General features: G+C 38.7%; 1 protein-coding gene across 1 annotated transcript; it reads right to left on the reverse strand.

Annotated features, from left to right (window-relative positions):
• Nucleotides 1-2027: 2027 nt before the first annotated feature.
• Nucleotides 2028-13153, reverse strand: LOC124407525 (fatty acid synthase-like). Its single transcript, XM_046883757.1, has 16 exons — nucleotides 12869-13153; nucleotides 12505-12755; nucleotides 11871-12102; nucleotides 10681-11099; nucleotides 10162-10455; nucleotides 9652-9862; nucleotides 9337-9497; nucleotides 8870-9187; nucleotides 7914-8724; nucleotides 7415-7813; nucleotides 5338-7310; nucleotides 3968-4799; nucleotides 3389-3861; nucleotides 3041-3295; nucleotides 2589-2843; nucleotides 2028-2433 (listed from the first exon to the last, which is right to left on the reverse strand). Exons 1-16 carry the CDS (start codon nucleotides 13050-13052, stop codon nucleotides 2293-2295), a joined length of 7209 nt encoding a protein of 2402 aa, XP_046739713.1. The 5' UTR covers nucleotides 13053-13153; the 3' UTR covers nucleotides 2028-2292.

Genomic DNA, 13153 nt, shown 5'->3' on the forward strand with positions numbered 1-13153 from the left:
AGGAAAATATTTACTAGCCGACGCATATAGCTGATTCTCATTTGGAAATGGAACTCTGGAATGAACTCTCTATGGAAATATTGTTGTTTGTGGCATTGTCTGGTTGCAGAAATAGAGCAGAATTTATGCGAAGGTGTAGAGGTCACTCGACTGCTTCTTCAACATTGATTAAAAATAAAATGTATAAATCTTAGATTGCATTGCGCTACCTGACCTCTAGAATACGATTATACTATGAATAACTCTTTAAAATCTGAATACCACGTTGTTTTTCACGGTCAACAATGACGGAAACGTTTTAATGACGGAGTATATTGAATGAAATTTTTTTCACATGTACATTTTTTCTTCAAGTAAAATAAGCGATATTAGATATCTGGAAATTCTATGTCCTTTTTTTCTTTTTTTTTTTTGGCGTACGTGACAAGGAATTGTTAAACCCGACGGTTGCCTGTATTCTTATATATATAACTGCTATGTCATTTGCACCCGAAAACTGTAGCATATGTGTTGAAAATTCACAGTCTACACAAGAAAATTAAATCTTATTGGTCCCGTTCAATTGAGGTCAATTATTATTTTGCATTTTGTCGATAGAAATAGTTCCTAAATATTGACGTATGTTTTGAAGAACTGTTAACTCGTGATTTTCGGCTATAGCAGACGATTACGAGAGAAAGAAACTACATCAGCGATATCATAGTCATCATCATACTAATACAAAAATACAAAATGAGGAAAGTAAAGGGAAAATATTGATTTCTTTAACATCAATCCTTATAACTCACAGCACTCGATTTATCAGGTACTCATCCATTGTAACCTTCTTTATACTTGTGGTAAAATTCCATACATTGTTTAGTCAACCTTTGTTTGACGGAAATCTTGACCTCGAATTGTATGAAAGTGACTTGTTTGAGAAAAATACATTAATATATGCAACTACCTTTTTTCACTGGCTTGAAACCGTATTTTTTCACGCAACAAGCTTTGTATCTAATGGAAGCATATTCTTCTGTCGTTAAACAATCAGTATTCATGCAACTTATCACCTTATTTGATTATATCGACTGCTGTGTTGTGTGGGACATTTTCTCAAAAGATTAGCACAATTCTGTTCCTATAAATTGAAGAGCAATTTTCGCGTGTGTGTAGGACGAAGCGAGATTTTTTGACTCGTATTTCATGCCAAGGTGTCTATGACTTTTCACAATTTTGTTTAACAAAGCCCTGCTTTCCTTATTTTCATTTATTGCACACTATAGAGATTTCTCCATTGCGTTGCGGTGTTCCATGTCTAATTAAAAGTTACAAAACGATATTATAATAAATCTTATTAGTAAATATACAATATTTGAACAAAGCAATGCAGTTTGCAATTTGCATTTTTTTTTTTTTTTTTTTTTTTTGTAAATTCAGGATATGGAACATTAAACAACGAATTTGATGACATTTTCAAAACGCTGCGTAGCGAATAATAATTGTGACATAGTTTGAAGAATTTTTGAATACCAAGTTACCTAAAAATTATACAAAAAAGCATTTAAATGTGCAATTACCTCCGTCAGAAATACGGAGGTTGCAGAAATTAACATAAACGTCCTTGAATCTCCATAGACCGTATAAAAAAAGACAAGCTTAACCACTATTTAAAACCACGCAACAAAAAGAATACATGATATACGATTTTAACAATAATATTCATACCCGGCGAAAATATTATCACATATTTGTTATTCAAGCAATTCATTCGGCAAGTTTCATTTGGTAATAGATTTTTAGAGCTTTCATTTAAGCCCTATATCCATACGATCGATGCACGGAAAGCCGACATATACCGGTTCTAATAGGATATACAAAATCGTCCGAAACGTCAGTACAATCAAGAAGTTTCGTTCTTTTCAGACAACAAGTGTCACTTCGCATTGTTATAGATTCGAATCTCGGAAATCGAAATGTAGTACTAACCAACAAATGCCAATTTTTGAGTTGTGTCATCTTTGTTGCCAAGGTGTGGTATAATTAGTTCACATTCAAACAATTATTTGTGTCAGATATACCAATGAGAAAGGTTCATTGTTTGGTTGTGTTATACGTTTGGTACTCATTTTGTTTATCATCTTTAATGAACACACTATTGTGTGGAAATCACTATGTAACGTATTGGTAATGATACACATATGATTCAAATGCTCAAGTAGGTATGTTACAGAATTCGTAATCACTGCGTTAAATTTACAACCACTTGACTATATCCATATGCATGTGCTTCGAGCGAACGAAGTCTTGATTTTAATGTAGAGCCTCATTTGATTCGCATATGACATTATTTGTGAAGAAATTGACATCAATAGCCTGTGCACAAATGTCATCGTCCAACATCGTGACATGGTCACCCGCCGCGTAGCATATTTCCACTTTCTTGCAAGTGATCTGTAAGCAGGAAAACGATAAGTTTTGAGAAAATTCTCCCGTTATTGGTAAATTTGCACATTTCAATGGAAAAATCATTTGAGATGTATACTTTGCATTGGTGCTCTTGCCAAAATTGTACAACTTACGAGAAAACTGTTATCAAATAAACTCACCGAACCTAGTCCGTAGTCTTCGGCTATTGTACGAACGGACTGAATCTGAGGTCTGATTAAGGTTATTGGTGTGTTGAGGCATGACGATGATGGAAAGTTGTAGTTCAGAACAGCTTTGATACGATTGTAAAAAGATGAGCACATGGCCTGTTGCTCTTCTACTGTGAATTTCAAATTTTTATCCGCAGGTACATTATTCGTGAACGCTATCAACTTTTCTTCCCAGGTAACGCACTTTCGTAAATCTACCGCAAGCTGTAAATATAAAATGATGATTTTAATATACGATATATCTTGCCACGGGGTAATTCTTTAGTTAACAAAATATTCATACACAGTTCTCTAAGGATCATGAAAGGCTACGTTGCTTATAATTAAACCGGGCATCGAAAATTAAACAGTTGTATATAACGATTAGCTTATGAAACAATAAAGTCAATAAATAGTAAAACCTTTGCTCTGATGGACGGACCGATTGTATCCATTAATTCCAGTAACAAAATAGATTGTAACTGCGCCTCATCATCTAAGATTAGGTGCTGATTACACAGTGCCTTCATGTGGTCAGGTGAACCATCAATCAATACGAGACGACCGCTGAGGCCTTCAGACTCCAAACGCCTAGCAAGCTCGATGGCCACTAATGTTCCGAAAGAATACCCAGCGATCACAAAGTTGCGGCTACCCTTATTTCTTGCTTGAAGATGCTGAAAGTTTTTACGGGTAATTAATACAGGGTGACGCTTGTTCGAACTTCATACGCTGATGCATTCGTGTGAAATTCTACAGAGGTCACTTACAGGCATTAAAAAGTCAGCTAAACTCTCGATAGTCTTCAAATTCGAACAATTTATTCCGAGCTGCAAACATGTTGTTTGTGATTTTAATTTAACAGCCAACGATTGAAATACAGAGTAAGTTCCTTCAATTCCTGGTATCATGAAGACTTCTTCTCCTCCTTTTGCACTTGTTACTAGTTGCACGCAGACATTTCTGTTCAGTTCAACGGTGCCCAGATTTCGAATAAGCAGTTGCATGCCTCTCAAGTTTTCATCGGTTTTGGGCTGCGACCCTTGGTCTTCCTCGCTTCCATTTGCCTTTTTCGAAGACATTTCTTGCAACTTTGCAAAATTGAGACCACGAATGTCCGCTGCGGTTAGAAATACTTCAAATTCACGTTCTAACGTCTGTTTGATTTCAACTGCCATCATTGAATCCATTCCAAGTTCAGCCAACGGCGTTTGCAGACTAACTGTTTTGAGGTCTTTGAGTCCTGTAAAAAATGATTGGCCGAAAATTTGACCGTATACTTGATTGATGGCAGAAAATTTCCCATAACTCAAAGCACAATATCACAGCTAGAAAAAAAAATTTCATACCCATTATATCTACGACTGTAGCAAGAATGTCTGCCCTAGCGCCTCCGGACTTTTTCTCAGCAACTACCATGCTCGACACTACTGGAGATGCTTGATTCAGAAAACCATCGAGTTCTTGCAGACAAGACAATATTCGTTGTTGCAGGGTACCGCCGATAATAACTTCCTTGTTATCTTCCTGCATTTCAGCAACGAGTCCGACATCACCGACGGCTCCCCATTGTATAGCCAAGCCGGGCAACTTCTCTGCTACTCGGTTTTCGCATATTCTTTCCATGATAGAGTTAGCCATCCCGTAGTTCGTTTGTCCCGGGTTACCTCTTCCACAAGATACCGACGAAAACACCACGAAATGCCTGAGTTGCGGGCACAATATTCTTGATAATTGATCCATCTGCTTTGTAGCCCAAGCCTTGACTCTGAAAGATTCTTCGAATGATTCCACTGTCTGATTTTCGTAAAGGGCATCTTTGAGTACAACAGCCAAATTAAAAATTGCGAGAACTGGTCCAAGTGACGCTGCTTCTTTCAAAATAGCTTCGCATCCCTCGTATGTCGAGGCATCTTTTCCCACTACGACGACGACCTTTACTCCGTATTCTTGCCAAAGGTTAATTCTCATACATTGATATCCAGAACTGACTCCTTTGCGAGATGTGAAGACTAGTTTCTTTGCTCCACGCAGCACAAGCCAATCGGCTAGCTCAAGGCCGAATCCACCCAGACCACCAAGAATGAGATAACTACCATCATCCGAGCAGTAATAACGAGGAAGAGCCGGAGGTCGAAGAGACTGAGATCCTTCGTCCTGGTTACGAATTTTGATTATCACCTAGAAAAATATGTTGAATGGTGAACTTCCTGTCTTGCTTCTAAATTAAAATTACACCGAAGGTGATGAAAGAACCATTAGATTTTTACCTACAGTCTAGAACAGTATCCTACACACTCTCTCGATCATTAGTTGTAGGTATACTGATCTATTCGCCATCTAAATTTCGCTCTACGACGCATTAAAAATTTTTAATATTTTTCGTATAACATTTCACAATTTGCGATGGAAAACCACTTTTTTCCAATTTTTTTTCATCCAATTCGAGTTCATGCAAAATTTGCACCAAGTCGTGTGGAGTTCATGCAAATTTTCTTATTCGGAGTGAAATTAGTGTCAATTATTACGAGCTCGAGTAAGATTGTACGCGATTCAGCAAAATTTGTATAAGTTCATACAGACCAATTCCGTAAGCCATAATAAGTAATATTACGCACATAATATTCTTTATAGGGGGGCTTGATAATTTAAAGCGAAAACTGATCATTTCTAACGGCACGCGACTATTCGAAGTAATGCAGAAAAACAATTAACAAACCTTGCCAATATGTTTTCCGCCTGCCATATATCTAAGTGCCGCCTCAACCTGGTCCATTGGAAATACAGTCCGGACGAGTGGTTTGACAGCGCCAATCTTTATGCCCTCAGTCAGCATGGCCCATATTATCTTTTTCTCTTCGATAAAGCCATTAAATAAATTATCCAAGAGGATTCCGTGAAAACTAATGCCCTTCAGAAAAGCTTCCATGCCAAGAGGGTTGTTGGCCGCAAGATCAAATTTTCCGATTTCCAGAAATCTTCCGCCCGTTGCTAAACAACGAACCGACGCTTGTAACTTTTCCTCTGCTAAAGAATTTAGAACGATATCCACTCCTCGTCCTCGCGTTTTCCGCAAAACTAATTGCTCGAAACTTGTGTCTCGTGAATTTCCAATATGGTCATCATCGATTTGTGGGAACTGGTTCTTGATGAAATCTCGTTTTCGTTGCGTACCGACTGTTGTGAAAACTTCACAGCCCTTGTAAAGCGCCACCGCTATGGCTGCCTGTCCGACGCCACCACTTCCAGCATGAATCAACACCTTATCCGTCTTTTCCATCTTACCGCTTAACATAAGCGCATAGTAGACTGTTACGTAAACAACTGGAACGGTAGCTGCCTCTTCAAGAGTCCAGTTATCCGGAACAGGCCAAAGAAGATCGTTGTCGCACATGCATAGATTTGCAAAAGCTCCAGCTTCAGTCAATCCCATAACGGCACGACCATTTACATCTCTTCCAACAAATTCAAATCCATATACGCGGTCTTGTAACATCCTTCTGCTGGTGATAACCTCAGGTGCTAGTTTCCCAGTGAGTAGCATAACATCGCGGAAGTTTATCGATGAATAATGCACTTGAATGATGTCCCTGTTTTGGTTGTTGGGCTGAATCGTACCTTCGATCCATTGGACCGAGCTTAAATCGCCACGCGTAGCCTGGCTGAGGCTCGCGTGAAAGACGGGTTTTGATATCAACGGTTCCATGGGGAAAAACCGATAAGACCCCCACAGTTCTCCAGGACGCAGAACATTGAGGGCCAAACCCAAATTCAATTGTTCGGAATAGAATGGATTTTCTAGAGAGAATTCCGGAGCTTCTAAGTCTTGAATCAATAAACCTTGAATGATTTCACCACCTGGTTCTCTTCGGAGACAATTGACTAATCCCATAAGTCCACTCTGTAAATCTCCCTCGCTGACAAGTAGTATTCGTTCAGTGGTTCGACCAGCTTTTTTGTTTTCTACCTTTAACGCAGCCTGTAGATTTTCGAGCCAGGTGAATTCATCGTTGTTGATTCTGACAACGGTAGTGAATCCTGTCCGCTGTTCTTTTTTACGAAGTAAAATGATCAAATCACTGGATGTGCATTTTTCTAGAATGATGTGGAAGTATTCATCTACCATATTTCGGATAACGTCAACGTTACTGTCCAGCGGCTCTCTAGCTAGCATGAAGTTTCCGTCTCTCATTGCTGCATGAATTTGTTTCAGCAATTTTGCATTTCTGTCAGAAAGAAGTCCATGGGTGACAATCAAGGCAGCATTAATAAGTTCAGTTGACAATTTTTTTGGTTGAGAAATTTTAATATCAGAAGATAAGGCATCATCGGAAAACTTGTGCAGGGGTGCGAAGACATTCAAGTCCGCTTGAAGTAACGGTAAGTTGTTCAAAACTTTTCGAATCAAAGGAGATATCAAATTTTCAGGAGATACGTCATACGCGTTATCTATTAGTTCGCATGTTTTTATTTTGATACCACAATGGATTTCAAGAACTATCTGTGTAGCGATGCAAGTAATCACTTCTATTTCCGTCTTAGCTCGATCGCGATGCGCTACAAACGCATGTTTTTCTAAAACAGGATCTGTTGCTGGCCTCCTGCGAGCAATGGCATTGGCCCTTAGTCCTCGTATTTCTATTCCACCGGATACAATAATGTCTAAATCTTTGTAAACCTCTACTGTGAATTCTAAGAAACAAGTAATGAAAAATCGTCAGTTTGGAATGATAATTCGATAAAATGATTGCGAAAAATATTATCAACATGCTTTTCATCGGAAGTGTAAGTCCTACCTTGGTTTTCGTCAGGCATTGAGTTCAGTTGTTGTATATGCATCTTTGTGTCTATTACCAGTTTTTGAATACCCGTAGGAACGAACAGTCCTCGGGTGTCAATTAAAAGAATTTTCATTTGAAGCATGTTGTCCATAAAAGCTGCCCAGTTCTTGTGCCAAGCTATCCGACCCCTTTTTCCTTTTAAGGACGCCCCAGTGAGACTCCGACACAAACCTGAATATTGATAGCCTCTGAGGCGCAACTCCTTGTAGATATCTCTACTCGTTAGGTGAAACTTTTCCTCTTTCAAATGAAGTACATCAGTTTTGACGCGTTCTTGACTTGGGTTTGAAACAACTCGAATAAAGCCAGTGACAACACTGGTATCACCTTCAGCAATTTCAAATCTGCCTGACCCTGTGTATAGATAAAGCTGTGTTATTACGTGTCTTCATATTTGTCATTGACACATATTTTTCACATGCAATGACTACCACCATACGAGAATAAATCTGACCTTTGTGAATCATTAGTTGCAGTTTAATGGCATTATCTTTTGGAATTGTAGTTGCTCGGTGAAATTTTACGTTTTCAAAAACTACCGGAACTTTCATATACTCATCTCCTTGCATCATTGCCACAGTTTGCCAAATTAGTTCTAGGTACCCGGTCGCAGGAACCAAATTTCTTCCATCGATGACGTGTCCTGACATCCACTCAAACTCCTCGTCAATCAGTTTGATGTTAATAATTCTGTTTCCAGTATCGAGTTTGTCTTGTTTCTGCAAACGAACTACGTACCAGTCTTCTGAGTGTTCCCAACGTATCAGTGGAGAAATCATAGGAGTTCCTCGGCTAACTGGGTATTGAACATCGGGATAAAGTTTACTCAATTTGGGAGATAATCCAACTTCGTACATTTTTCCAATAGCATCAAGTAAAACGTCGATGTTGTCAACATTTTTACATTTCGTTAAACCGATATGGGTCAATTTGTCATTTGAGGACCCCAATAAAGCAACTTGAAGTAGATTATGTGGTGCTATTTCAATGGTTACTGCATTCTTCGGTAATATATGGGATATTTCTCCAAACGAAGTACGAGTAAATAAACCGCTGGTGTAGTATTCAGCTGAAAATAAGCAATTCGAACTGTCTGTTGGGTTACTCCGTGAGATGGAGTTAATCAGCCATTTCTGGCTACGAGATTTTGGATCCGGAATAATCTTCTTCAAATGAGCTAATACTTTTTGGCGCACTGCTTCCACGTCGCCAGTGTGGTAGATAATGCTGTTGCGAGCTTCGCCTTTGACACAGATGTTATCAGCCTGTAATGGAATGAAGATTACTAAAATGAACACCTGCCTAATGCCTGCAATTATTTTATTGATTAACAGACACTATTTACCGAGAATGAGAGTATTAGTCTGTAATGTAGATAATTTTAGAGTCTCACAAGGCGATGTAAATTACCCGTAATTTCGCAATGAATTTCGTTATCGCATCGTTGGATCCACTGATTATCGAACCTTTTGGACCATGGGAGCATTCGATACGTACATCAGGTGGACAAATATTTCCCAGTTTTACGGCATTCAGTTTTACAGCTGCCAGGCTTCGACAATCTGCTCTGGATTCTGCCAATACCAAACCACCAAAGTATGCTGCTAGGATAGTCTCTTCCGCGGTCAGACAACCATCAGCGTACGCACAGCCTAACTCTCCTGCTAGGTGGCTAGTAAGATGATCTGGTATAACTCCTATCGATGACAGTACATCTACTAAACCAATCTATAAATGAATCGAAGAATACACTCATAAAAAAAGCAGAGTGATTAAATATTACAATAAACGTAAGAATGTCATGACGGAACATTACTCAAAGTATCACAATCTTTCCTTTGGCTCGATCTAAGCATGGCTCATAAAAACGACTATACCTGGATCGCTGCAGTGCCAATACGCGAGTTGATAATATCATCAAACGTTTTTGGATCTTCGTTGGTCAAAATGTTGATGATATCAACAGCATGAGGTTTGAGAGCGGCATCACACTTTTGGATGGCCGCAGCAAATGCGGGAATTTTCATCCAACTTTTACCTGTTGAATGCAAACATGAATAAATTGGCATGTGTTCTTATACAATTTGTTCGGATACTAGAATTATGAGAAAGAATCCCTGAACGACAAGCATGTCACCTAATTGATTGGTCTTATGGGTTACGCGAGAATCACATAACAATCTTGCACTTACCGATCCCAACCCATTGACATCCCATTCCAGAGAACACGAACCATATCGGTGGCTTTTCACCAGGGTAATACTGCACATCTCGTATGTTATTTTGTGCTATGCCTCGGGCTGGCAATATAGTGTGTCCACGGTATAAATGACCAGGAATCTCTTCAGCATGTATGTTGTGAATAAGACCGATATATTCCACATCCACTGGTCTGCTTTCAAGCTGTAATCATTCAGGGATACAGTTGTACTCACTATACAAGGCTGACTGCTTTTAAATGTTACCATTGCAAATTAATATTGTAGTTATGAAATAATGTGTATATATATATGTGTGTGTGCGTGTGTGTGTGTTATAGTATTGATGTAATTCTTCTAGACGTAGTATTATGATAAAAGATGGAAAAGAAATGGAAATACAATATGTTCGCAAGTGGATACGGTTCAATATGCAGCACAAATCTATCTGCCACCTCAATCAGCAATGTTCTGTATCATGAAAAAAGTTTCAACAGTACATACATCATTCAACAAAGTTTTAACAGCTTCTTCCGTCCGTCCAGATACAACAACAAGTCTAGGCATGTCGTCATTAGGTGCACCATTATTAATTTTCTCTTTCGGATTTGATTTCAGCAAAACGTGTGCGTTTCCACCACCAAAGCCAAAAGAGTTTATACCAACATAACCGCCCTTCCATGGCGTCGGTTCGGTAATAACTTGAATGCGACCTGTCATCAATGCTTCGATCTCTTCACGGGGACGATTATAATTTATATTTGGCGGAATGATTCCACTCTCCATCGCAAGGATAACCTTTTAATAAAAATTCATCTGTCATTATTAGACATTGAACAATACATATTCACCTCACAGTAGTTGGTAAGCACAGTTCTGTATTGATTTATCTGATCGAAACGATGATACTTTGATGTATTTTAAAAAGCATCGATATCTGTTGAACATGCTGGATATCTTGGAATTTTTACATCTTACGTAGAAACAAATTAATGAACGATTCAACCTTTGAGTATCATATACCTTCGCGACAGAACAAAGGCCACTTGCTGGTTCGGTGTGCCCCAAATTAGATTTAATTGAACCAATTTGAAGTGGAGTTGTTCGTCCAGGGCAGAATACTTTCTCAATAGCGTTTACTTCGGCAGGGTCACCCACTTTGGTTCCAGTACCATGCGCCTCTAAGAAGGCCAATTTTGATGGTGAAATCTTGCACTCTTCATAAAATTGTTCCAGAAGAACACGTTGCATTGTACTTGACGGAAAGGTAATTCCTTCTTCCTTGTAACCGTCACAATTTGTTTTTGTGTGAACGACATGTGCATAAATTCGTCTTGCATCCTTGGATTTCTGAAGATAAATTGTACACATCGCTTCACTACGACAGTAGCCGTTTCCCTCATTATCGAACGACTTACAGCTACCATCAGCGGAAAGCACGCCTGATAATGAAATAGACGTAGTTGAAGAATACATATCTTATCAAGTATAAAGTACCGATACCTTGCATTCCTGACGAATAGATCAAAATCATTAATCAACTTTTCTACTGTGCCGAGAACTGTTTGACCTCAGAATTGTATTATAAACATAGTCACAAATGCAAATGAAAAATCTTTCATCAGGCAGTAAGATACTCTCTTACTCTCTCTCTCTTTCTCTCTGATTCTGCAATAAAGAATCAAACCCTTCAAAGGGTAACAAGAAAATGTAGTTACGGTTGCTTCTTGTTAAAAGAACATGTGAAAAGGCCTCAAATTGTCTTACCGTTTTATTTCGACTAAGAATGCGCGAACACGGTATGCTTCCCCAGAGGAGAAACTGAAGACTTCCAACCTTGTACATTAGTTAAATCCGAATGACCAAAATGTTCAAAAACATTTGATCATATATTCATTAACATTTATTACGTATATTCGTGATGTATCTGGTGCCTCGTGTTAGAATTTTTATATTAGTTATGGATTATTTCTTGGCGACTGCCTCATTTTTTATACATTCACCCGCATGAATCTATCGTGGATTGACAATTACAAACATTTGTCCATTTGTACTAATTATACATCTATACTCCGCTCGTCTTTTCGAATTTCTGAATAATCTCCACTGGATGATGAAAGAGTTTCATATTTTTCATTTGGCCGTCTTAATTTATATTTTTTTATGAGAAGACTTGTAAATATATATCATTTATGTTAACCAGCAATTCATACCAAGGAGAAAAAACTGCTGTGATAAATGTGGATGTAGGCACAAATGACATCCAACAACAATGGCATCTTGACATTCTCCAGTTCTAATCGCTTTATACGCATGATCCATGGCATATAGACTTGAACTGCACGCGGTGTCCACAGTGTAGCTCGGCCCTGTACATCCCAACCAATGAGAGATTCGATTGGCCATCATGGCACGACAGCAGCCCGGTATACCCAACCCGTTTGCCTAAAGAAGAATATAAGTAAGTCGTCGGGCAGATCAAATTTAATGATAAGGGATCAGATAAAATCACACACTTTCTACGATCACTGCCTCTTCAGATTATAAATCTAATATTCAAATTAGTTGCGAGTCGTAGTACCTGAAGGATTCAGTTAATGGGACAAAATGATTTAGGTAATAATTGTACAGTATGATACTAATTGTGAATTGCGAAACACACTAATAAGAAATAACGAATCACTCATTAGACATTACTGATATACATTACTGAAACACATTGCATGACTTAGGGTGGGGGAACAGGAATCCTGTGAATTACGTCTGAATTCAACTAGTATTAATGAGAGTCCAGCAATACGTTGATTTTTATGAAGTTTATAATCGAACATTGAATAATGTTCTGACCTGAAAATCTGTATACAGCCATGATTTTTCTGATTCACTATAGCAGGCACCCACGAAGACTCCAGTATTAGTTCCACGGAGTTGGCGAGGATTCACACCAGCATCAATGATAGCTTCGTAAGTATGTTCTAATATCATTCTTGCTGCGGGATCCATAGTGTGAGCTTCTTTGAAGTGCACTCCAAAAAATTCCGCATCAAACTTTTCAATATTATTCACCTTCCCAGTTCGTTGGGGAATATCCGGATTTTCTGAAAATGAGTCATCCGGATAATCTACCATATTTAGAATAAGAACCCCAACATTGACTTATTAATTGCAATGTCAGGCTCATATTGAATGCGCTTACGAACTATTCACCTACCCGATTTCCAACGGCGATCATCATCGGTGATAAGATCAACCTTGTTGACAAGATTCTCTCGAAAAGTTATCAAGTTATCCGACTCTGGAAATCTCCCGGCAATTCCAGAAATCACCACCTCGTCGCCCGGTTTTGGGAATGCCAATTCTTCACCACGGACGACGCTTGTAGTTTTTTCTGACATGTTAGTGCTCTTGGACGACGAAAAGCGCTTTGTCAAAGGTGTCTCAGAAACTTAAATACAGTGCTGGCCAGCCAGCAAACGCCTGTGTTTTTATAACAAAA

The sequence above is a fragment of the Diprion similis genome, chromosome 6 (genome assembly GCF_021155765.1).
Source record: "Diprion similis isolate iyDipSimi1 chromosome 6, iyDipSimi1.1, whole genome shotgun sequence".
Lineage (NCBI taxonomy): Eukaryota > Metazoa > Arthropoda > Insecta > Hymenoptera > Diprionidae > Diprion > Diprion similis.